The sequence below is a fragment of the Octopus sinensis genome, linkage group LG21 (assembly GCF_006345805.1).
Source record: "Octopus sinensis linkage group LG21, ASM634580v1, whole genome shotgun sequence".
Classification (NCBI taxonomy): domain Eukaryota; kingdom Metazoa; phylum Mollusca; class Cephalopoda; order Octopoda; family Octopodidae; genus Octopus; species Octopus sinensis.
In genome coordinates this window covers 4,952,984-4,980,141 of record NC_043017.1, presented here as the reverse complement: position 1 = coordinate 4,980,141, position 27,158 = coordinate 4,952,984, and the positions used below count along the sequence as shown (strand labels likewise).

Here is a 27,158-nt window from a genome sequence, read left to right as displayed (position 1 = left end):
GTAATATTGAGTTTGTTAATTTATTGTTTGTTTGTTTGTTTCTATAAATTTTGGCTCATTTGCATATTTATATATATAATTGTATAATTATTCATATTTTTTTAATTAATATTACTATCGTTATGGAGTCCCCAAACACTGGATCTTTAGGAAATGTTTCCTCGAATTTATTAACTAGGCGCAGGAGTGGCTGTGTGGTAAGTAGCTTGCTAACCAACCACACGGTTCCGGGTTCAGTCCCACTGTGTGGCATCTTGGGCAAGTGTCTTCTGCTATAGCCCCGGGCCGACCAATGCCTTGTGAGTGGATTTGGTAGACGGAAACTGAAAGAAGCCTGTCGTATATATGTATATATATATATATATATGTGGTGTGTGTGGTTGTGTGTCTGTGTTTGTCCCCCTAGCATTGCTTGACAACCGATGCTGGTGTGTTTACGTCCCTGTTACTCAGCGGTTCGGCAAAAGAGACCGATAGAATAAGTACTGGGCTTACAAAGAATAAGTCCCGGGGTCGATTTGCTCGACTAAAGGCAGTGCTCCAGCATGGCCGCAGTCAAATGACTGAAACAAGTAAAAGAGTAAAAGAGTAAGAAATAAATAGAGAGAGACAGAGAGAGAGGGAGAGAGAGGGTGTGTGTGTGTGTGTGTGTGTAAATGGCATGGCTGTGTGATAAAAAACTTGCTTCCCAGCCAAATGATTCAGGGTTCAGTCCCACTGCCTGACACCTTGACCATGTATCATCTGGTGCAGCCTTGAGCCAACTAAAGACATGTGAGTAGATTTGGGAGAAGGAAACTGAAAGAAGCCTCTTGTATAAATATGTGTGTGTTTGTGTAAATTGCATGGCTGAGTGGTAAGAAGCTTGCTTCCTAACCCCGTGATTCTAGGTTCAGTCCCACTGCCTGACACCTTGGACAAGTGTTCTCTGGTATGTTTGTTCCTTCTCGAGCCATGCATGGCTCATAAGGGCCAGTTTCCCAGTTTCCTTGGCGTATAGGTTCCCCACCTGGATGGGACGCAGGTCCGTCGCAGGCGAGCTGGAAGATGCAGGAGGAAAGAGTGAGAGAAAGTTGTGGCAAAAGGGTCAGCAGAAGTTCACCACTACCTTCTGCCAGAGCCGTGTAGAGCTTAGGTGTTTCGCTCGTAAACACACACATCGCCCAGTCTGAGATTCAAACCCACGATCCCTCGACCGTGAGTCCGCTGCTCTAACCACTAGGCCATGTGGCTCCACGTTTTCTGGTATAGTCTCAGACAAACCAAAGACTTGTGAGTGGATTTGTAAGATGGAAACTGAAAGAAGGCCAATGTATATATGTGTATGTATGTGTGTGTGTGTGTGTGTGTGTGTGTGTGTGTGTGTGGTGTGTGTGTGTCTATCTGTGTTTGTCCCCCACCACTGTTTGACAACTGGTGTTGATGTGTTTATGTCTACATATTGTAGCAGTTCAGCAAAAGGGACTGATAAAATAAGTACCAGGCTTTAAAAAAAATAAATAGAGGACTGGCAAGCCAATGGCCTGCACCAGGCTCCAATCTGAGCTGGCAAGGTTTCTACAGCTGGATGGCATTTCCTAACACCAACCACTCAGAGAGTGTGGTGGGTGCTTTTTACATGCCACTGCCATGAGGGCCACTCAGGCAGTACTGGCATGCTTCAATGGTACCTTTTACGTGCCACCAGCACAGGAGCAAGTCAGGTGGCACCGGCAACAACCATGCTCAAATGGTGCATTTTATGTGCCACCTGCATGAGAGCTGGTCAGGCAGCACTGGCAACGACCATGCTCAAATGGTGCTTTTTATGTGCCACCAGCACAGGAGCCAGTCAGGCGACACTGGTAATGGTCAAGCTGGAGCAGTGCTAAATCTAGAGTTGTTTGTTTAGAAGCTTTTTTGTGTTCTCTATAAATCTCTTGGTAACACACAGAAGCATTTGTTATGGTAGTAGAAACTTTTGCCCTTCGTTCAGAATTTGGGCCTTTATATTTATTATAAAAGAAAACTCATAAACCAGGGAGCTCAAAAAGCAGGACCTTGTACAATTGAGGTATTGCTGTATGTATGTGTTTGCATGTATATGTGCAAATGTATATGTATATATGTGAGCATATATACATGTATATGTGTGTATATCTGTGTGTGCGCATATGAATGCGTATATATTTAAATATGTATTTGTGTGTGTATATATGAGTGTGTGTGTAAATGCATACATATGTATTTGTGTGTGTAAATGTATATGTAGATATGTGCGAGTGTATATACATGTATATGCATGTGTATAAATATGTGAGCTTGTGTGTGCGTATATATAACCATGTGTGTCTGTGTGAGTCTATAGTTATGTATGTGTGAGTCTATAGCCATGTGTGTGTGCGCATAACCATGTATGTGTACATGTGTATGTATAACTGTGTGTGTGTGCATGTAACAATGTGTATGTGTGTATAGCCATGTGCATGTCTATAACTGTCTGTGCACGTAAAGTCTATAGCTATGTGTGTGTATAACCGTGTGTGTGTGTGTGTGTATGTGTGTGATTGAGTGCCAAACAGCACTTTAGGAGAAAGATATGATGTCAAAGAATGCTTATAAGTCTGTTAACCACTAGACTTGCCACAAAACCACCACCACCACCACCACTCAACCATCACTGCCACCACCATGACAATGATCCTCATTATCACTGCCACCATGCCCACCACCACAAAAGTATGTAAGTGGTCATCCGATGAAGGCTCTCAAGTGCAGTGTTATTGAGAAGCCCTTCCAAAAGAACTTTCCTCAGCCAATCTGGCCCCACTGACCAAGTGGAAGTAATTTTCAATTGTCATGACTCACACAATCCCAGAACAACAACAGGAACCACAGTGGCAAGAACAGCAACAACAACAACAACCACAATTTATTTATTTAATAAGATTCTGTGATCATATCAAGTTAAGGTGGCGGATAATTGAGAAGAGTTGCTTTGTGAAATAATTCTTGACACGAATCCTTTTGTTATCGTATTTCTGTTGAGATGATCTGAGTTTCTTTCAGTTGATTTTGAATATAACAAAGAATTTAGTAAAATACCTTACAAACTTACATAGGCATAAGAGTGGCTGGGTGGTAAGTAGTTTGCTAAGGCAGTGAGCTGGCAGAAACGTTAGCACGCTGGGTGAAATGCGTAGCCATATTTCATCTGCCGTTCTGAGTTCCAATTCCGCTGAGGTTGACTTTGCCTTTCATCCTTTCAGGGTCAATAAATTAAGTACCAGTTACGCACTGGGGTCGATGTAATCGACTTAATCCGTTGTCTGTCCTTGTTTGTCCCCTCTGTGTTTAGCCCCTTGTGGGTAGTAAAGAAATAGGTATTTCGTCTGCCACTACATTCTGAGTTCAAATTCCTCTGAGGTCAACTTTACCCTTCATCCTTTCGGGGTCGATTAAATAAGTACCAGTTACGCACTGGGGTCGATGTAATCGACTTAATCCGTTTGTCTGTCCTTGTTTGTCCCCTCTGTGTTTAGCCCCTTGTGGGTAGTAAAGAAATAGGTATTTCGTCTGCCACTACATTCTGAGTTCAAATTCCTCTGAGGTCAACTTTACCCTTCATCCTTTCGGGGTCGATTAAATAAGTACCAGTTACGCACTGGGGTCGATGTAATCAACTTAATCCGTTTGTCTGTCCTTGTTTGTCCCCTCTGTGTTTAGCCCCTTGTGGGTAGTAAAGAAATAGGAAGATGTTTGTAAGCCATTCAAGAACAGGCAAGAGCTGCTAGTTTCACTTCAACACTGATAAAACTTCGTGCCGCATCTCATAAGAGATGCAGCACAAAGTTTTGTAGTTTCAAAGTGACAAAAATATTTTTTGACACAAATGAAATTTAAATGTTGAAGTGAAATTAACAGTTTTTTTTTATGTTCTTGAATGGCTAACAAACATCCTCCAGGCTGCAACTGTCTTTTTTTTTTCTCTCAGCACACGATCTCAGATCAAGTCACTTGCTATGCAAGTACATCTCCGTAATATTATCATCATCATCATTTTCTTAATCTCTAACAGAAGCTCAAAGCCACAATTTTGACCAGAGATGCGTACACCACTCCCAATATATGCCACAACAGTCAAAGGAAATATAAAGTGCCTACATCTTTGTAATAACTACAATGACTCTACCAAACTCTCACAGTTCCAATAATATCTAATCAGAGATCAAAGCCGTTTCCAAACAAATGATACTCAGAACTACAATTTTATTATCATCTAATATTACATAGAATAAACCAAGATTTTCTTTGAACGACACAACTTTATTTTCTCTCTTTTCGCAGAGAGAGTATTTTAACGAATATACTTTTAATTTTAACGAGGCAGCTTTTGTAATATTTTATTTAAAAGCCAAGTATTGTTTTTGTTGTTAGTTTCTGACAAGTCTCATAGATTATATATATTTTCTCATTTTTTTTTTTTTAATATTCTTATTTATTTGTTTATCATTGAAGAAACAGTCTCTAGAGCAATTATTTACCATTCCACAGTAACCAGAATGGTTATCTATTAACTACAGAAAATTCTGATATCAATCAGGCACCATAGTCTCATCAAAGAACTAATGGTTTGAAGAAAAGAAATTAGCCATCTTGTAGAGTTAAATAATTTTTACATTGTCTAGCTAGGAAACACACACACAAACACACACACACTAATACATGACCACATATACATAAACACACACACACCCATGAAAATAGACATGCACACACATGTGAGCATACACACACTCACACACAAATATGTGAGCACATGTACATGAACACACACACATAAAAATAGATAGACATATACACACACAGAAATACAGATGTAGCTACATACACACACGTTCACACACACACAAATACAGACAACCGCACCCAGACATATATGCATGGGCACATGCATCCACTCACAAATGCACACACACACATACACACACACATCACTTATTTGTATGAAAGTGATCAGAGATAAAAATCATTCAGAAAATTCCCATCAAATAATGGCAAGTAAAACAAAAAAAAAAAATATCAAAGTGATTTTATGAAGTTAAATATTTACAATGTCTAGTTTAGATATTTACACACACTCACTTATACATACACAGACACACACACACAATTATACATACTCAGACACACACATGTATATACAGGGTGTGGTGGTTAAATTATCACCATTTTATATTTTTAGTTCCACATGTGAATTGTTTGTTTTGATTTTGTCAACTACACAGTATAGTAGGGTCAGTTGGGTACTGTCTGTGAGAAAAACAGGCACCACGACGCAATTCACTCAGCCAGAAATTTGGAAATGACATGCTGCACTGCTTGGCATTCACGCCAGAAGCTCCATTATGAACATTTCAGAGTTTTTGGGTGTCAATCTGAGGACAATCTAAGGACATGTACTGAGAGCGATAAAAATCAAACATCCAGCCAACATCATGGTGTTTGAAGGGATCACTAGTGATGGCGATGTTATGCCTCCATTCATCTGACTCAACACAGATGCCTACATCAAGTGCCTGGAAGAGGTAGTGCTGCCTCAAGGGTGGCTGTTGGAAGACTCTATGTCTGGATTTTATGAAAAGATGGGAAGCATCATATTTTCTGTCACTCACGGGAAAAAAAACAACCTTTTGAGATAAGAAAAATAAAAAACAAAAGATAAAATATAAACGCTAAAGTGTTTCTCTCCCCTTAAGGAGAATACTCACCCTCTCTATTATTTCATAGAAGTCATTCTTTCTCTTCTACTCTTTTACTTTTACTCCATAACCAATTGTAAACAGTACCAGTTGTTGTTCCCAATCAAGTAACGATGTAACTTGACCAATATCTACTTGATAGGTGGAACTACTTTTTTATTTTTTTACACAAGTGTCATCCTCTCCAGGATAACTTCCAAGTGTAAATGGCAATGCCCTTCAACTTCCTTTAGGCATTTCCATTTAGATGTGTCCATATATCATATCGTGGAGGTGCATGGCTTAGTGGTTAGGGTGTCAGCATCATGATCGTAAGATTGTGGTTTCGATTCCGGACCGGGCAACGCGTTGTTTTCTTGAGCAAAACACTTCATCGCCTGTTGCTCCAGTTCACTCAGCTGGCAAAAATGAGTAACACTGTGATGGACTGGCGTCTCGTCCAGCTGGGAAACAAATATGCCATAGAAACCGGGAAACTGGGCCCATGAGCCTGGCTAGGCTTTAAAAGGGCGCATTTATTTTTATATATCATATCATGGAGACACAATGACGGAATTGTTAGCATGTAGAACAAAATGCATAACAGCATTTTCTCTGGATCTTTACATTCTCAGTTCAAATCCTGTTGATGTATGAAACTTTGCCAAGCAACTAGATCGAAACGTATGTAGGACTTTTAATGCTTGTTTTAAAATTAAAGTTATATGTTCCTTTAAAATCATTTATTTGCTATATTTTATTGTGCAAATGATACAAATAAAATAAGCATCCGTTATTAACTCTATGTTAATAATGAGGGCGGCGAACTGGCAGAAACGTTAGCACACTGGGTGAAATGCTTAGTGTATTTCGTCAGTCTTTATGTTCTGAGTTCAAATTCTGCCGAGGTCGACTTTGCCTTTCATCCTTTCGGGGTCAATTAAATAAGTACCAGTTACACATTGGGGTCGATATAATTGACTTAATCCGTTTGTCTGTCCTCGTTTGTCCTCTCCGTGTTTAGGCCCTTGTGGGTAGTAAAGAAATAAGTATTTCGTCAGTCTTTACATTCTGAGTTCAAATTCTGTCAATGTCAACTTTGCCTTCTATCCTTTCAGGGTCAATAAATTAAGTACCAGTTACGTACTGGAGTCGATCTAATTAATTGGGGGCCCCTCCCCCTAAATTTCAGGCCTTGTACCTAGAGTAAAAAGGATTATTAACTCTATGTTTTCTTATATACATATAAATCTGGCACACAGCGGTTATACTGATAAGGGTTCCAGTTAATCCAATCAATGGATCAACCTGCTTATAAAATGAACAATTGTTTCGGCTGTTGTTTTCCTCGGCAGAAAACCAAATTTCCCAGAAGCACTCTGTTCCTTCATTTCAGCCATAGCAAAAAAAATCGATGGACAGGGGAGAAGCACTGCAAAGTAAAGATGCACCATGTGGCAGTAGGACGGCACTTGACACCGCTGGTCGGTATAGTGATGTCTGAGTGTCACATCAAGTGGCTCCTAGTAGTGGAAACCTGAACTACAACAGGCTTGTTCCACAGAGAACATTTTCAGTTACTTTTCGGCACCGCTTTGTGTGTGTGTGTGTATGATAGATTGCTAGCCACTAAACCTTTTTCTATTTTCTCTCCCTGTTTATTTCTGTGTTCCTTTCTGTCGAAGAGCATAGGCTCGAAATGTAAAAGACGTTCTCACTTTCTGAGCGTTAAACTAATACATCTGTTTGTTGTTTACACATCCATCTTCGTCTTTTGTTTCTTTTTGTAAGTTCACACTATATACATATACATACACACACACACACACACACACATATATATACACACACATACACACACACATAGACATATGAGGGGGTGCTGAATAGTTCCTGGCTTTAAGGGTATAGCAAAAGGCCAAGTTGAAGGCCCAACATTCCAAGTTCTTTTAAGGGCTTAGAAAAACTGAAGGACCACTGCAAAAAGTGTGTGAATCTGAGAGGGGAATATGCTGAATAAAATCATAATTAACTGGTCCTCCTGTATTTCTGTTACCCAAAGACAGGAACTTTTCAGCGCTCCCTCATGTGTGTGCATGTGTGTGTGAGTGTGTGTGTGTATGTATGTATATACACACACATTCTTCAGAACTGTGCATACACTAAATACAAATAAACAAATATATATATAAAATTTTATCTCTCCCACATCACATTATTTACACATACACACACAAACATGCATGCAAGCATACACACACGCACATACACGTGGTGTATTTATTTATTTATATATATGTGTATATATGTATATATATGTATGTATATATATATATATATATATATTATATATATATATTATAATATATATATATATATATATATATCTATGTATATATATGTATATATACATATATATGTATATATATATTATATGTATATATACATTAATGTATATATACATATATATGTATACATACATATATAAGTATACATACATATATATGTATACATACATATATATGTATACATACATAATATTATACACATACTATATATGTATACATACATATATATATATACATACATATATATATATATTATATATATATAAAATATTATTAGAGACAAAACCACTATTTTGCAAAACAAACAAGGAAAGACTTAATCAATCATACAAAAATTTTAATAAATAGTCAAAAAAAAACCGCCACTACAACAATTGTTTCTTGTCTTGATCGACAATCTTCCCTAATTATTCCCTAATATTTATTATATTATAATATATATATATTATATATATATATATGTATATATATATCAATGTCTTTCATTTACCAATATTCCTGCCGAAGTTTAAAACACAAAGATCTGTTAGACTCAACGACAACGACAACAACAACAGCAACAACAAGAACAACGATAATAACAAAAACAGCATAAACGTAATATCTAATGCTATCAGAAACATTTAAGAGCAACAAAAAACAATAAACAAATCACTTTGTCAAGAAAACACTGGAGGTGGGTGGGGTTGGGGGAGCGGGGAGCATTTATGTTAATAGAGATGCTAGTTTAAGATGATGAGAATCGGAGTAAGGGGGAGGCGGGGGGATCTATCATCATCATCTTCATCATCATCATCAACGGTATTATTGGTTTCACTTTACCTTAAGTTCTACAGTTGTGTTGTTGCCCATAGCAGCCTCTTTGACAGTGTGTGTATATTAGTTTGAAGAGGATGTATATTTTCGTTGCAAGAAGCATCTTTGCCTTTAAGATGTCTTTGGTTACATGTAAACAATGAAAGAGCCGATGGGAGGGGCAGGGAGCGAGAGAGAGAGAGAGAGAGAGGTAGAGGGTGAGAGAGGGAGAGGAAAATGAGAAGAGAAAAAGAGAAAATAAAATGGTAAGAGAGGTAGTGGGGCAGAAGCACTGATAAGAATATGTATTGTTTATACATGTATGTATGCATGTAAATGTGTCTGTAGATATACACACTCACACACGTACATATATATATACACACAAATACAATATTGAAAGTAGGTATGTGTGTGTATGTATATATATACGTACGCACACAGATATATATTGTGTGTGTGTGTGTATATTATATACATACATATATATATATATATACAATATTGAAATTAGGTGTGTGTGTACACACAGTTATGTACATACTTATACATTTATGAATATATATATCAAGATATATATATATATATATATTATATATATATATATATATATACATATATATATATAGATATATACACACATGCATACATATATGCATACATACACACACACACATGTATATGTATGTTTGCATGTGCAATATGACTAATGTATCTCTAGACCTTGCCACAAATACTCACACGCACTAATAAATATGCATCCACACACACACACACAGAGGTAATGTAAGTCTCCAGACACATTAAATATATTGGGAAGTAATTCACATAAACAAAAGCAGATGTTAACAAATGCTTTAGTTTAGCAAGATACCAGTCATACGGTGACTGATACAGGTTATAAAGAACATGATTAAAAGCTTCAGTTTTGTACAGAATCATCTCTCTAAAGTAGAGCTTCTCACCTGAGGTCCATATGGCCATTGGGTGTCCATATGGCCATTGGGGGTCCATATGGCCATTGGGAGGTCCATATAAGATTTCATTGTTAAAATTTATGAGCAATAAATTGCTTTTACTTCAATGCACAAAATATTTTCATTTTTTTTATACAATTCCTAATCTCTCTATATAAAGCTGAAGTTGTCTGTGTATGGCAGGCTTGGTAGCCTTCAACTAACACTATCTCCTCTGAGACCCTGCGGCGCAAGTTGACCAAAATTGAGAGCATGATAGAAGAAGGCTTGCTCTTCCTTCCGTAGAAGAAAAAATTCAAATTGGACCTTGTTAACACCAAAAATTATTTACATCAAAAAGATGCTTTTTTTCTATGAAAATCCCTATTTTTTACGACTATTTGACTGCTGTGTCGCCATTTTTTTGGTGTATTTCAACCAGAAATGTTCACTTAAAGAGAATAACAAGCTACATAATGCAAAATTTTTTCTTTTCAAAAATTCCAATTCTAATGGGTCGAAACAAACCCGAGCAATGCCGGGCAATACTGCTCGTAATATTTTATTATAAAAATTTATTTTTTATATATATTGAATGGTTAATAGTAGAAGATGCTTCTGCAGGGCACCACACACTGGAATTGAACTCAAAACCATATGGTTATAAAAGAGCCACTTAACCACTCAAGGAAATGAAATTATGCTTACAACATCTTGTTGAGTAGTGGAGGCGTGTGGCTTAGTGGTTAGGGTGTTGAACTCATAATCGTAAGGTTGTGGTTTCGATTCCTGGACCGGGCAATACGTTATGTTCTTGAGCAAAACACTTCATTTCATGTTGCTCCAGTCCACTCAGCTAGCAAAAATGAGTAATCCGGCGATGGACTGGCGTCTCGTCCAGGTGGGGAATTTCTCCTCCACTGAAACTGGGAAACCAGCCCTTATGAGCCTGGCAAGCCTCCAGAAGGAACATCATGTTGAGTAATGCCTTAGAATAGTTTAAAATTATAAGATTTTGTTTTTTAAAAAAAATCAATAAATAACCAGTAATCTACTAAGGTCCAATTGTTTCTACTCCAACCATTTCTCATAGGGAAGACAAAATCTAAATAATTTTCTATAAGCTAAAAATGCATCAAGTTTCACCCTTTTACTGCGGAAACCAGATATTAACCAATCAAAATTTTATTATCCTTAACTGCAGAAAACAGTTTTATGTATCATTCTAACTTTTGCTGAGGAATGTCATGTCTGGAACTATCTTCTGTTAAGATATGTAAAGTTGATCGAAGCAACATGTCTTACAGAAAATACCAAAAGAGATTGAAGATCATTACTGAAATCTCTTAGATTTTATTTGTTTAGTCTTTGGACTGTGAGCATGTTGGGGCACTGCTTTGAAGGGTTTAGTCAAACAATTTGATCTCGATACTTATTTTATAAGCCTTGTACCTGTTCTATTGATCTCTTATTCTATGGAACTGAACCTGGAACCATGTGGTTTGTAAGCAAGCTTCTTACTACACAGCCACTCCTACGCCTATATTATAATATAAATAAATTACTGGATTGTCAAATAAATCTCTCTATTTAATTGATCTATAATTTGCATTATACCCATATTTATGAGGTATTCAACCAACATACCAGTGAATTGGATGTTTTACAGACTGCTTTGAAAGAATTCCTTTCCTAAGCTTGTTACTATAGTTACTATATATATATATATAGGTGAGCTGGCAGAAACGTTAGCGCGCCGGACAAAATGCGTAGCCGTATTTCGTCTGTCGTTACATTCTGAGTTCAAATTCCGCCAAGGTCGACTTTGCCTTTCATCCTTTCGGGGTTGATAAATAAAGTACCAGTTTCTCACTGGAGGTCGATGTAATCAACTTAATCCCTTCGTCTGTCCTTGTTTGTCCCCTTTATGTTTAGCCCCTTGTGGGCAATAAAGAAATATATATATATATATATATACACACATACAGGGATTTTTCAGCTTCCAACTACCAAATCCACTCGTAATGCTTTGGTCAGTTAGCAGCAGTATAAAACACTTTCCCAAGGTGCCACATTGTGGGATTGAACCCAAGGCCATATGACCGGGAGGCAAACTTCTCCCCACACAGCCACGCCTCGGCCTGTGCCACAAGTGTTAAATAACATCAATATGAACAACAACAAAATGTCATTTAATACTGTGATTTTTATCCCTGCCTTTCAGTAATATGTGCACAGAACATCTCCGCTTGTTGCAGTTTCTCTGACTAAAAGAAAGAGGTTCTTCCGACTACTTCACGTTTAAGTGGTCTGCAGGAGGAAGGACATCAAGATTATCACGATGCAAACACCCTCTCCACTTATGTGAACATGGAGAAATAAGTGTGAAATACTTCTGAAAAATTCCAATGAGATCATTTAAATCATTGGCAGTTTAAACCGGTTAGAAGCAGTTTTATATATTTTTGCAGCTTGAATCTCAAGTCAATGAGTTTAAAATTGTCCAAGTTTCAACTTGTTAAAACCAATTCAAATTGTCACAATTTAAACCTGTTGAAACTAGTTTAAATCATTCAGTTTAAATCATTTCAGTTTTAACTTGTTAAAACCAGTTTAAATTATCACAGTTTAACCCTGCTAACACCAGTTTAAGCTTGTTAAAACCAGTTTAAATCATTTCAGTTTTAACTTGTTAAACAAGTTTAAATTATCACAGTTTAACTCTGCTAACACCAGTTTAAGCTTGTTAAAACCAGTTTAAATCAACACAGTTTAAATCATTTCAGTTTTAACTTGTTAAAACCAGTTTATATAATTACGGTATAAACTCATTAAAATTAGTTTAAATTAACATAGTTTAAACTTGTTAAAGAAAAGAAGAGTGGTTCAAAATAGTCAAATATCATCATCATCATCATTATTTAATGTCCATTTTCCATGCTGGCATAGGCTGGATGGTTTGACTGAAGCTGATCAGCTGAAGGGATGTTTAGGCACCCTGTCTGTTTTTGGCCTGGTTTCTACAGTTGGATGACCTTCCTAACACCAACCACTTTACAGAGTGTACTGGGTGCTTTTACGCAACAATGGTATGGGTGCAAGATTAGGGATGCTCAGCAGGCAACCATGCTTTTATTTAGCGTGACGTGTCTTTTCAAATATATATATATATATGTATATATAATCATATATAATCATTCAAAAGAAATTAAGAAAATGGAAATATAACTTTTAATAAAAATGTATTATTTGCAAAAATCAAACATAGTACCTTACAGCTGTTTCAATTAAGCTTAATAGATTAAATAGCAATTTACAAGATGCATCTCATTAAAATAACGTCTGTTCTGCAAGTTTTCTTATCGACATGTGTATACAAAAGCAGCAAATTAAGGGACACAGCTTCATTATTACAGAAGATCAATAATAAATCAAAGATGCAAATACACAATACAATGAAAAATGTATGTATACATATATATATATATATATATATATATATATAATATATATACGATATAGTGTATATTTAAACACATGAGGAATCCACTTATAGGAATTCAACACGCCAGAAAGAACAGCTAGGTTCTATAACCACAAAAATTAGGGATAAAATTTGACAGGAACGAAATGAAAAATAAAAACATTTTACCATCTAGTTTAAATATACACTATATCGTATAACTAATATATAGTCTTTTGGACTAAATTTTTTACACGTTAGACCACTGGAAATGTAAATTTTAATTAATTTCCATTTCCCTTTGATATGATTATATATATATATATGTAAAAAAATACAAACTGGGACAAGAACGCAAAACATTTAGAAGACGATACAAAAACATGGACGGGACATTCGAAGCCTTCAATCTTCAGTCAAGAACCAGATCATCCTAGCAATTTCAGCTGATTAATCCTGATATCGCTCCGATCCAGCCAGCCCCAAGGAAAAACTAAGCTGTGAGCATTAGATTTCTTGGAAAAAGGATTGAATGTATATGAAACAAGGACAGAAAAACGGACAATGCCACACGAATATAAAATACAAAAAACAATAATAGTAAAAACAGGACAAAAACAGCGGGTATCTTACGACTAATAGACAGTACAACTTAGTTTATGGGTAAGTTGAAATTTATTACTTACTGCTAGCTTGGAAGTAGTTCCCATTTCCATATTGCCACCATCAACAGAAGGAACCAGTGGCATGCTACCACGCCTGTCATTGGAAAATTTCTCATTAGAAGAATCTGGAAGAAATGAAATAAATTACAATTATTATTGTTGTCGTTGTTGTTATTGTTTTTATTATGGTTAACGCTTTAGTGCTTAATCCAGTTATATCTGGTCCAAATATTCTACCTGTTCTATGTTCGAACCAGTGCTGTGGAGTCGGAACCAATTAAGGGGTAGCTGGAGTCGGAGTCAGTAAAACAATACCGACTCCGACTCATAGTATCTTCCATCTACCAAATCCACTCATAATGCTTTGGTCAGCTAGCAGCTATAGGAAACACTTTCCCAAGGTGCCACATTGTAGGATTAAACCCAAGTCCATATGACCAGGAGGCAAACTTCTCCCCACACAGCCACGCCTCTGCCTGTGCCATATAGACAAAGCGACCAAAGCCTTGTGAGTGGATTTGGTAGACGGAAACTGAAAGAAGCCCATCGTATATATGTATATGTATATATGTGTGTGTGTTTGTGTGTCTGTGTTTGGTCCCCCCAACATCGCTTGACAACCGATGCTGATGTATTTACGTCCCCGTAGCTTAACGGTTTGGCAAAAGAGACCAATAGAATAGGTACTAGGCTTACAAAGAATGAGTCCTGGGGTCGATTTGCTCGACTAAAGGCGGTGCTCCAGCATGGCCACAGTCACATGACTGAAACAAATAAAAGAGAGTAAAGAGTAAACTGGTTTTATTAACTGAATTGCCTTAAAGTTGGGACCCCTTTGTTTTTCTCGTACTGCGGGTTCCTGCTTGTACTTCAAGACAAAAATCCGCACAAGTCTCAGCTCATACAACAAATTACTCATACTGCAAGGTTCTACTGTACCAGTGATACACTAGGGTCAATGTAATCAACTAATTCCCTCCCCCAAAATTCCAGGCTGTGTACCTTTAGTAAAAAGGATTATTATTATTTGTTATTATTATTATTATTATTATTATTTTATCATCATCATTGTTGTTGTTGTTGTTGTTGTGTAGGTGTGTGGGAGTCTTCTATATTGCACACCTGTCATCGCCATGGTAACATGAAAAGAGATATCATTGTTATGATGATAATAATAATAATGATAGTGATGATGATGGGGAATGATGGAAATGATGCGAATGATTGTGATGATGACAATAGGGTTGATGGTGGTGATGATGATGACAAATAAGAAAGTGATGACAACAACAACAACGCTGACAGTGACAGCAAAGAATGGTAAACTCAAGTTACAAAATCTTCAAAAACTTGTTATTTTGTAGTCATAGTAACAATTCCAAACTGTTGTAGTCTTAGAATATTGGAGAATAAAATTGTTTTGTAAATAAGATTATAATGTTTGAAAGGGAGAACAAAGAAATCCACAGGAAGGGGAGAGCGCGGAAGGAAGGGTGGGGCAGTATAAAAGGGGGGAGGAGAAATTGGTATTAAAGGCAGACAATTGAGGCATTAAAGTAAGAGATATTGCATTGTGTAGGGGGGGGGATGGGAAGAAGAAGAAAAGAAGAAGAGAGAGGAATTGAAAGAAGAAGAAGAAAGAGGAGGCGGAGGAAGATATTGTATTGTGTAGGGGGAGGGATGGGAAGAAGAAGAAGAAGAGGAGAGGAATTGAAAGAAGAAGAAGAAGAAAGAGGAGGCGGAGGAGGGGGAGGAATTGAAAGAAGAAGAAGTAAGAGGAGGAGGAGGAATTGGAAGACGAAGAAGAAGAAGAAGAAGAAGAAGAAGAAGAAGAAAGAGAAGAAGAAGAAGAAGAAGAGAAGAAGAAGAAGAAGAAGAAGAAGAAGAAGAAGAAGAAGAAGAAGGAGAAGAAGAAGAAGAAGAAGAAGAAGAAGGAGAAGAAGAAGAACTAGAAGAAGAAGAAGAAGAAGAAGAAGGAGAAGAAGTAGAAGAAGGAGGAGCAGAAGAAGAAGAAGAAGAAGACGGGAAGGAGGAGAAGAAGAAGAAGAAGAAGATGAAGAGAAGAAGAAAGAAGAGAAGAAGAAGAAGAACTGGAAGAAGAAGAAGAAGAGAAGAAGAAGAAGAAGAAGAAGAAGAAGAAGAAGAAGAAGAAGAAAGAGGAACAGAAGAAGAAAAACTGAAAGAAGTAGAATTGAAAGAAGAGAATGAAGAAGAAGAAAAACTGGGAAAAAAACAAGAAGAAGTAATTAGAATCTGACAAATTAGAAAAAAAAAGGTTGAATTTTGCAAACTGTTTCCTTCTCCCTTGTATTCTTCAACAATGGAGAGATTAATAAAAATCGTTTCCTCCCGGATGTTATTTGCTGGTGTTTATTGCTGCTGTTGTTGTTGTTGCTGATGTTGCATTTATTTATTTAAAGGATTAGCTTTGATGTATTGTCGGGTGGGTCAGTTGGGTGAGGCGTAAGGAGGAGGACCGAGAGGGGGGGAAGAAAAAAGGAGAATGATGTTAAATTAACGTTGTCTTAGCTTAGACGGAAGTTTTTGGTAAAAGATGGCGAAGATCAAACACGAATTGAAAGGATTCTTGGAGGAAAATTAAGACTTTCATTTTGCCAATAAATGCAAAAAGGAAAGAAAAAACTATTAAAGAAGAAATTTAAATTAAAGGTAAGAATAATATAATAAATTTCATTGAAAATATACTGAAAAAGTGACTATATACATACATATACATATATATATATATATACACACCCACATACATACATATATATATATATATATAAATATATACACTCACATATATACACACACACAGACTCACACACATACATATATATATATATATATATACACTCACATACATACATATATATATAAATATATACACTCACAAACATACACACATACATATATATATATATATATACACTCACATACATACATATATATATAAATATATACACTCACAAACATACATACATACATATATATATATATATATATGTGCACTCGAATACATATACATACAACATATATAGATATACACATATACACAAACATGCATATATATATATATATATACATACATACATAAGCATATACAATAAAGTGTGGTTGTGGTGGTGCTGATAATGGTAATGTTATATATATATATGTGTGTGTATATATATATATATATATATGTGTGTGTGTGTATATATATATATATATATACACACATATGCACACACAAATATATGCTCTCACACACACATAAATACACATGCATATGTACACCTATGCAGACACACACGTGTATTTACATACTCATTGTATATTGTGTATACAAATATAAAAACACACACACACATACACACTCATATATACATATATAATTTTTAAGACTGTTCCGCAAGGTTCCACCCTTAAAAATATTCACACACACTGTACATATACGTGTGTCTGTCTGTGTGTGTGTGTATTGAAAGAATTTGTTATAAGAATTAGAAAAATCTGATCTTTAAACTAAATTTCATGACAAAAGATTCCAGTAAATAAATAAACCAAAAAACTAAAATAAAATAAAATAAAATAATAATAATAATAATAATAATAATAATAATAATAACAATAATAATAATAATAAAACGAGCGAAATAAAACCAAAATTATAAAATTTTACATGATTTTGTAGTTTTCTGGGTTAGAAAGGGAAAACAGGAACCCCCAACTCCCCTCTCTCTCTTCCCCACCCCTGGTCCCCATCCCAGGCCCCCAATAAATATGGCCTGATTCGTTGTTGCTGAATAAACGGAATTGGTAAACAGCAACAACAACAGCAACAACAATTGCGTGGCAGTGGTGGTGGCGATGGTGGTGGTGGTAAAGATGAAGATGATGCTGATGATTGATGAGGATGATTGATGAGGATAATGATAATGGTGGTGGTGGTGATGGTGGTAGTAGTAATGGTGGTGGTGGTGGTTGTAGTGGTGGTAATGGTGACGGTGCTTATGATGATAGAGTGGTGGTGATGGTAATGATGAAGATGTTGCTTATAGCGATGATGATGATGATGGTAGTGGTGGCGATGATGATGAAGGCGATAGTAGCAGCAGTGATGATGATGATGATGATGGGTAACAGTGATGATGATAACTGCAACAGTGTGATGATGGTGGTGGCGGCGGTAGAGCTGGTGGTGGTGGTGTGAAAGCAATGATAGTGAAACAGGCAATGGTAGTGGTGATGATGAAGATGATTGATGATGATGATGATGATGATGATGGGGGTGTGGCTGATGTTCATGAGGGTGGCAGTAGCAGCAATGGTCGTGTTGGTAGCGATGGCAGTGAAAGTAATGATGATGGTGGTGGTGGTGGTGGTGGCGATGGTGGTGGTGGCGATGGTGGTGGTGGGTGGCGATGGTGGTGGTGGCGATGGTGGTGGTGGCGATGGTGGTGGAAGTGGTGGTGGTGGTAGTGGTAGGGCGGTGGTGGTGGTTGGTGGTGGTGGTGGGTGGTGGTGGTGGTTGTGGTGTGAGGGTGGTGGTGGTTGGTGGTGGTGGTAGGTGGCGTGGGTGGGGGTGGGTGGCGATGGGGTGGCGCATGTGGTGGTGGTGGTGGTGTGGTGGTGGTGGTGGTGGTAGTGGCGGTGGTGGGTGGTTGCGTGGTGGTGGTGGTGGTGGTGGTGGTGGTGGTGGTGGTAGTGGCGGTCTGTGGTGGTGGTGGTGGTGGTGGTGGTGGTGGTGGTGGTGGTGGTTGTGATCATTGAAAAAAAAAAATTTATGCTTTGCGCATCAAAATATGGCTTTATCTTTCCAAAGTGAAAATGAAGACAATTATAGAAAAAAAAAAGAAAAAGAAAAAAGCACACTAAAACGAATTTATGTCAGAATATTTGATGGGAAAAGCAAGTCTAATATTTGATTGATACATACAGCAGAAATGGTTCATGTAAGTATGTATGTATATGGGTGTGTGTGTGTGTGGATATTAGTAGTATATACACACACACACACAGTATGTATATATATTTATGCATATGAATATATGTATGTATATATGTTTGTATATATATATATATATATATATATATATATATATCCATGTGTGTATATGTATCTATGTGTGTGTATGAGTAATATATATATATATGTATATGTACGTATATGTGTGTGTATGTGTATATGTTTTTGTGTGTATCTGTATATATATATATATATATGTGTGTGTGTATGTATATATATATATGTGTTTATGTACATATGTGTGTGTGTATGTGCATATGTAGCTATGTGTGTGTATATATATATATGTGCATGTACATATAAAAATATACATATATAAGCATGTGTTTGTGTGTGTCATATAAGACGGATGTTAAATGTTGAATGATGGTATATATATATATAAAACCATTTAATTGTTTCTCTTACTGCTTCTCTTGCTTCCTCTCCTTCCTCGCCTTCCACAAAGAGAGATTCATGTCTGCCTGCATTTTAATGCAAGACACTTCAAATATGGCCACAGCAAATACACAATGGCTCACTTGTGAACACACAATTATGTCTCGCCTCGTCTCATCTCATGTCTCTCTGTGACACTAGGCTGGACTATGGACGGATGGGGGAGGGTGAGCTAAAACAACAACCTTGGGCCCCTTTTTTTGAAGTCCAAATGTCCAACGCTCATAGGCATGCTTAGAAAATAACAAAAAACAAGGGAGGTGGATCTCTGAAAGGGGTCTCAGGGAATAGTGTCCCTGCCTTCCTGAGCTAGTTTTCCACTACATTTCTTAAAAATTGTGGTAGAGGCCAAGGACTAGGGACCACTCATGTCTAGAAACTAAGGTTGGGGGTAAGCAAGGGGATGCTCCCTGTAGAAAATCCAGCTCCAAAAAAGCCCCATGATAGCAAAGGAGAATGGGCACCAGCCAGCTCAAAGGTCGGGGTGGGCTGCACCTGCCTACCTCAGTTGCGATGGCATTGAAGCAGATCCGGCCACCCCCCATTAACGGGGACAAAACCTAGATTTAAAACACTGAATCATGATGATGATGGTGATGAAGCACAGCTCCCATGACTTTCGGAAACATTTTCTCTACGCTCAGAATTGTTGAAGCATGGAATAAACCAGCCGCATCCGTTTCTAGGTGTTGGGACACAAGATGCTCATTCCCATGTTTTTCTTTTTATATATATATTTCTTCTTTTACGCTTCTATTTGTTTCAGTTATTTGACTCTGGCCATTCTGGGGCACCCCCTTGAAGAATTTTAGTCAGACAGATTGACTCCAGTATCTATTTTTAAAACGTGGTACTTATTCTATTGCTCACTTCTGCTGGACTGCTAAGTTGCAGGGACATAAACACACCAACACCAGATGTCAAGCAGTGGTGGAGGACAAACACAGACACAAACACACACACATATTTGGTGTGCTTCTTTCAGTTTCCGTCTACCAAATCCATTCACAAGGATTTGGTCAGCCTGAGGATATAGTAGAAGACACTTGCCCAAGGTGCCATGCAGTCAGAGTATCGAGCTGACAATCATGAGGTTGTGAGCTCAATTCCCAGAGCAGGCTGTGTGTTGTGTTCTTGAGCAAGACACTTTATTTCACGTTGCTCCAGTTCACTCAGCCGTAGAAATGAGTTGCAGCATCACTGGGGCCAAGCTGTATCGGCCCCTTTGCCTTTCCCTTGGATAACACTGCTGGCGTGGAGAGGGGAGGCTGGTATGCATAGGATCTCAATTCTGTTATGTGTGTGTATGGGGGGGAGGTGGAGTATGTTTTTGTGCTCATGCATGTCCCCCCCCAACTCATAACTTGACAACCAGTGTTGGTTTATTTATGTCCCAATCAGCCAAGGAGGCTGACATGATGAGAACAAGACTGAAAATTAAGTATTGGGATCAATTTGTTCAACTAGACCCTGCAAGGTGGTGCCCCAGCATGGCCACAGACCAATGAGTGCCACAAGGAAATGGATGGTGAACAAGAAGTTGCACAAGAGAGAGAGAGAGAGAAAAGAGAAGCAATTGCTTCTCCATAACTTAGCAGCTCAGCAAAAGAGACTGACAGAATAATGAAAAGGTTTAAAATTTTACTACTGAGGTTGATTATTTCAACTAAAATTCTTCAAGGCAGTGCCCCAGCATGGCCAAAGACCAATGACTGAAACAAACAAAAAAGAAAGAAAAAGAAGCAGAAATGTGTGTGTGTGTGTGTGTGTGTGTGTGTGTGAGAGAGAGAGAGAGAGAGAGAGAATAGTAAAGGAGAAAAAGAAAGAAGAAAGAATAAGAGAGAGAGAGTGTGTCATTTGAATGAAAACAATGACTCCCAATGAGCTTGTGTGTGTGCGTGTGTGTGTGTGTATGTGTGTGTGTGTGTGTGTGTGTGTGGTGTGTGTATGCGTGTGTATCCATTCACAGTGAAACCTGTTGTAAAATGTAACATTATTTAGTATTTATGATTCCATTGAAAGAATTCAGTGAATTACTGACAAAATGGTATTTCAGAACAATTGTTTTCCATGGCAACAGAAAATATATCTGATCGATTGTGTCAGTCGATAGATTTCGTTTTATGATTAGGCGATGGGGGGGGTGACAGGGGGGGGGACAAGTTGTTTTTGTTTTATTTTGGTTTTCTTTAGTTTTTCATTTTTTTTTTGTTTGTTTGAAGAATAAAAACACACAGTTGCGATGACAATGACGATGACGACATCCTGGCTGATGGCTTTGGAAAGAGTTAAAGAGCAAAGAGAGAGAGAGAGAGAGACGATTGTGGCCTGATGGTTAAGAAACTTGCCTCCCAGCCATGTGAATTTGGGTTCAGTCCCAATGCTTGGCACCTTGGGGCTAGTATCTTCTATTTTAGCCCCAGGCCAACCAGAATTATTTTTGAGTGGACTTAGGAGAGAGAATCTGAAAGAAGGCTTTTATGTGTTTGTGTATGTGTGTATTTGTGTGTGTGTGTGTGTGTGTGTGTGTATTTGTGTATGTGTGTGTGCCTCTGTGTGTGTGTGTGTGTGTGTGTGCCTGTTTGTATTTCTGTGTGTGTGTGTGCCTGTTTGTATTTCTGTGTGTGTGCGTGTGTGTGTGTGTATGTGTGTGCACGTGTGTATTTGTGTATGTGTGTGTGCCTCTGTGTGTGTGTGTGTGTGTGTGTGTGTGTGTGTGCCTGTTTGTATTTCTGTGTGTGTGCCTGTGTGTGTATGTATGCATTTGTGTGTGTGTGTGTGTGTGTGTGTCCTTGTCTTGACACAGTGTGATTACTGTAAACCAGTGATTCCCAAATTTTTTCAGGCTGCTGCCCCCTTCACACCCAGACCACATTCCTAGTGCCCCCATCCCAGCAAACCATCACAAATACAGACCTCTTTCTGAAATAAATTCAAATTAATTCTATTTCAGAAATAAAACTTAACCTAATGAACCCATTATTTTGTCTTTACATGAATCACTACTTCATTATCGCTCCACATTTTTACATGAAAAGCGACCCCATTATTGCGCCACTTTTCTTCAACACTCCCCTCTCCCTGGTCCTTTACACCACCCCCAGGGGGACAATACTGCCCAAGTTGGGAACCACTGCTTTATATGAACGTCATTTGTTTTTAATATTCTTCTGAAAAGAGTCAGGCCATGGGGAAATATTACCCCGTTTGGGAAGAGGTGAGGGTTGATGACAGGAAGGGCATCCAGCTGTAGAAGAAATACTTGTCTCAATAAACTCCGTCCAACTCATTCAAGCATGGGAAAGTGGACATCAAAATGATGATGATGATGATTAAAGCACCCACTACACTCACGGAGTGGTTGGCATTAGGAAGGGCATCCAGCTGTAGAAGCACTGCCAGATCAGACTGGAGCCTGGTGCAGCCTCCTCTGGCTTCCCAGACCCCGGTCAAACTGTCCAACCCATGCTAGCATGGAAAACAGACGTTAAACGATGTGATGATGATGATGATGATGACGATATCAGTGTGCATGTATGTTTGTGCATGTGGGTGTATGTGAATAAATGCATGCATAAGTGTGTATATGTGTGTATATATGCATGTATGTGTATGCAGGTGTGTATGTGTGTCTGTATATGCATGCATAAATATGTATGCGTTTGTGTCTGTATATTCATGCATGCACATATGCATTTATGTGTTGGCATATGTGTATATATGTATGTGCACAGATATGTGTACATGTACATGTATGTATGTATGCATATAAGTTTATGCTTGTGTGTGTATATTGATCATTTAGAAGTAAAAAAAAATACAAAAACAAAAAAAACAACAACAAAGAAACAAAAAAAAAACAGAAACAGAAGCTATTTGAATAGACTTTCTTCCATTATAACAACAGAATTCTTTCTTCTAGAATATCTTCCAGCTATATAACCACGTAACGCAGGATGTATTTCTTATAATGAAGCCCGGCTAAAAGGAACCGAGAGAAATAAATTGGCGCTGGCAGAATCCCAAAGAGCCATTTACAATACGAAAGAGAAGAGGAGAAGGAAGAGGAGGAGGAACCAAAGCGGCGCAAAAGAAACACAAAAAACATACCAAAACAAAATACTACTACTACTACTACTACTACTACTACCGATAATAATAATAATAATGATTATGATAATAATAATAGAAAGATGGTGGGGTGGTTGGGTGGTTGGGTGGGTGGGGTAACGAAGGCAGAAACATTACAAGCGGACCGTTTTCAGTCTTGAAGCTTTCTATTTGTAATAATAATTAGCTTGAAGATGTTTCCAAAGGTTACGCTGTTACATCTGAAGCAGACTTTCCAAAGACAATTAGTATTTGAAGGGGGGGCATGGCTTCAAAATCACTCACTTCCTGAATGGAATATTCCGACCGTAATTGGAAACAATTTTGTGCAATTTCCCACATTTTCACAGCTCGATGAAATAATATTGTTGTTGCTGTTGTTGTTGTTTTAGTGGGTTATTTTGTTGGGGTTTTTTTTTTGTTTAATATGTATATATTTTGTTTTATTTTTAATTTTTTTTTCTTCTCTCTCTCTCTTTTTAATCTGTGTGAAAACTGAGTAGCGGCACCAAAAACAATCGCCTGCACCCCCACCACCACCAACGACAACAACATCCCCCCCACCATCACCACCACCATCAACGCCAACCAATACCACGACCACCAATATCATACCACCGATATCACTCCACCACCACCATCACCCCGACAACACTACCATACCCACCATCACCACCAATAGCACCAACATCAACACCACCACCAACAACAACAACAACAACAGATGTTGCTGACATTGTTTACAATGAAGACCAGAACAACAACTACAACAACAATACCATATAACAAAAAAAAAACTGGAAAAAAAAAACAAGACAAAAACCTACTGATGGAATGGCTTGTAATATGAATAAATAAATAAAGTTACAAAAATACGGTTTTTTCCATTTTTTCCACTTTTTATCTCATATTTTTCTCTCTATTTTTCGATCCATTTTATAATTATTATTTTTATATTTCATTATTTCCTTTGATAATTGCCAAAATAAAAATAAACAAAAAAAAACCCTCCATTGGCCCATCTCATGATTCAACAATAAAATTCTTTTATGATCCGACAATAGGCTTTCTAAATAGCCGTCTAACTTGCTCAATACAACAGCTAAATCTCCCTCCATGAATTCTCTAGATAGCATGAACATATTTTGGTACTGGAGGTCTTGATTTAATCAGTTTTTGCTCACCCAAACATAAATGGAAAAAGCGGTGCCAGACCAAAGTTTACATTTATCGAATTTGTTGTCCCGTTAAATAAAACTAACAGGAAATTGTATTTTTCTGAAACAATATATAGAAGAAGTTTTCAAACCCAGTACCCAAGATACACTTTTAGAGTCATATCTATTATCATTGGAGCAACAGGGTACATACCAACCCGATTTGAGTAAAGTACAGCAGAACTTTGAGATCTTGAGGACAGAATGCATATCCTTAATTCAGACACTACAAATGATGGTGGTATCTGGGACTGCAAACATCTGTAAGACCTTAAAATTTAAAAGGATGCTGGCTAAAACTTTGGTACCAAGGAGGTGACCAGTGAAAATTTACTCTACGTTAAAAGAGGAAAGTGAACATAGGTGCAGGAGTGGCTGTGTGGGAGGTAGTTTGCTTACAAACCACAAGGTTCCAGGTTCAGTCCCACTGCATGGCACCTTGGGCAAATATTGTCTGTTATGGTCTCAGGTTCCCCAATGCTACCAGAGTGACATTTAGTAAATTCTGTACCAAAGTGTGTTGTGTGTATATGTGTTTCATCATACATGTATACCTATATATGTGATGTGTGTGTATGTATACATATGAATGTGTATATACGTGTGTATGTATGCATGTGTGTGTGTATGTATGTGCATATATATATATATATATGTATGTATGTATGTATGTGTGTGTATATATATATATATATATATATATACACATATAATACACAAACATAGATGTAAGTATGTATATATCATCACCATTTAATGTCCGCCTTCCATGCTGACATAGGAGGGACATATGAATATACATATAGACACATATGTGCATGTGTGTATAATATATATACACACGCATAATACATATATATATATATATATATATATAACCTTTGAACTTTACTAGTACAAGCCAAAAAAGCACACCTGCTGTAAAGTCAACACTGTGGAAAAATCACCGTCATTCTTTTCCTGGAAATTGTGTTTAGTTTTGATAATGTTGGTCTTCCAAAATAATTCCCTACTCAGGGTTATTATTATTATTTGATAACCTGACTTTGTACTGAAATCTGTTTATGCTCAACACTATTGGTTAGTTTAAAATGGTAAGCTGGCAGAATCGTTAGCATGCCAGGCAAAATGCTTAGCGGAGTTTCATTCTTCTTTAAATTCTGAGTTCAAATTCCACCAAGGTCAATTGTGCTTATCCTCTTTTATAAACTAAATGCACCCTTTTAAAGCCTAACCAGGCTCATGGGCCTGGTTTCCTGGTTTCAATGGCGTATGTGTTCCCCAGCTCGATGGGACGCCAGTCTGGCCCCTGTGCTGGTGGCATGTAAAAAGCACCCACTACACTCTCGGAGTGGTTGGCGTTAGGAAGGGCATCCAGCCGTAGAAACTCTGCCAGATCAGACTGGAGTCTGGTTGGCGAGCCCTCAGTCAAATCGTCCAGCCCATGCCAGCAAGGAAAGCGGACGTTAAATGATGATGATATCACATGTAGTTGAGTGGTAATAAATTGGTTTCTTAAAAGTATGGTTCTAGGTTCAATCCTACTGCATGGTACTTTGGGCATCTGTCTTTTACTGTGTAGCCTTGGGTTGACTGAAGCCTTGTGGGTTTTGGAGACGGAAACTAGAAGCAGCTAGTCACATGTGTGCGAGCATCTGTGCGTGTGTGTGTGTGTGTGTGTATGTTTGTGTGTGCGTGTGTGTGTGCGTGTGTGTGTGTGTGTGTGGCTCCTTGACATTGTTTGATAACTGTAAATGGTCTGTCACTGTCACACAAACAATGTGATTCATTACCAAAATTCTGCACAAAACATGTCTGGGAAAATATTTCCTTGCTTGGAGCACGGCAAAATGGATGTGATGACGATGATGATGATGATGATGAATCTATGGGGAAAGTAGAAATACAAATAACAAAAGAGAAAAAAATAGAACAAAAAGTACAAGATAAGTTCACAGTCAATAAGTACTGGGTTGGAGGTGAAGGAAGGAGCAAAAGTTCTAGAGGGAAAGTAAGAGAGAGAGAGGTAGAGAGAGAGGGAGAGAGAGAGAGAGAGAGAGAGACAGACAAACATACAGAAAGATAGATAGGGTTAAAGAGAGAGGGATAATGTTTGAGGGAGAAAGAGACAAATGAGAACAGAGAGAGAGAGAGGGGGGCAGAGAGAGAGGGGGAGAGAGAGAGAGAGAGACAGTCCTTTGTCAGATAATAGAGGGAAAAGTCCGGGAGTGATTGGGAAGAGAAGGAAGAGAAAAAAGGAGATAAAAAAAGAAGAAAACCAGAAAAAAAATACACATGGGTTAGGCTCATATGTTTCAATTCTCATTCACTCATTGTATATGTGTGTGTATATATATATATATGTGTGTGTGTGTGTGTGTATGTGTGTGCATGTATATATATGTATGTATCTGTATGTGGGTTAAAATGTA

The 27,158-nt window shown here is 37.7% G+C and overlaps 1 protein-coding gene across 5 annotated transcripts in view; it reads right to left on the bottom strand.

Moving 5' to 3' along the window:
* LOC115222966 (ras GTPase-activating protein nGAP) overlaps positions 1 to 27,158 on the bottom strand; it is a 479,655-nt gene that overhangs the window by 400,141 nt on the left and 52,356 nt on the right. For all 5 annotated transcript variants that reach the window (XR_005003304.1, XM_029793377.2, XM_029793379.2 and 2 more), the window contains exon 2: positions 13,969 to 14,072. Coding sequence is in view for 4 of the 5 variants with exons in the window: in XM_029793377.2 (XP_029649237.1) it covers positions 13,969 to 14,072 (104 nt within the window). In the remaining variant the exon portion in view is untranslated. The remainder of the gene's footprint in view (positions 1 to 13,968; positions 14,073 to 27,158) is intronic.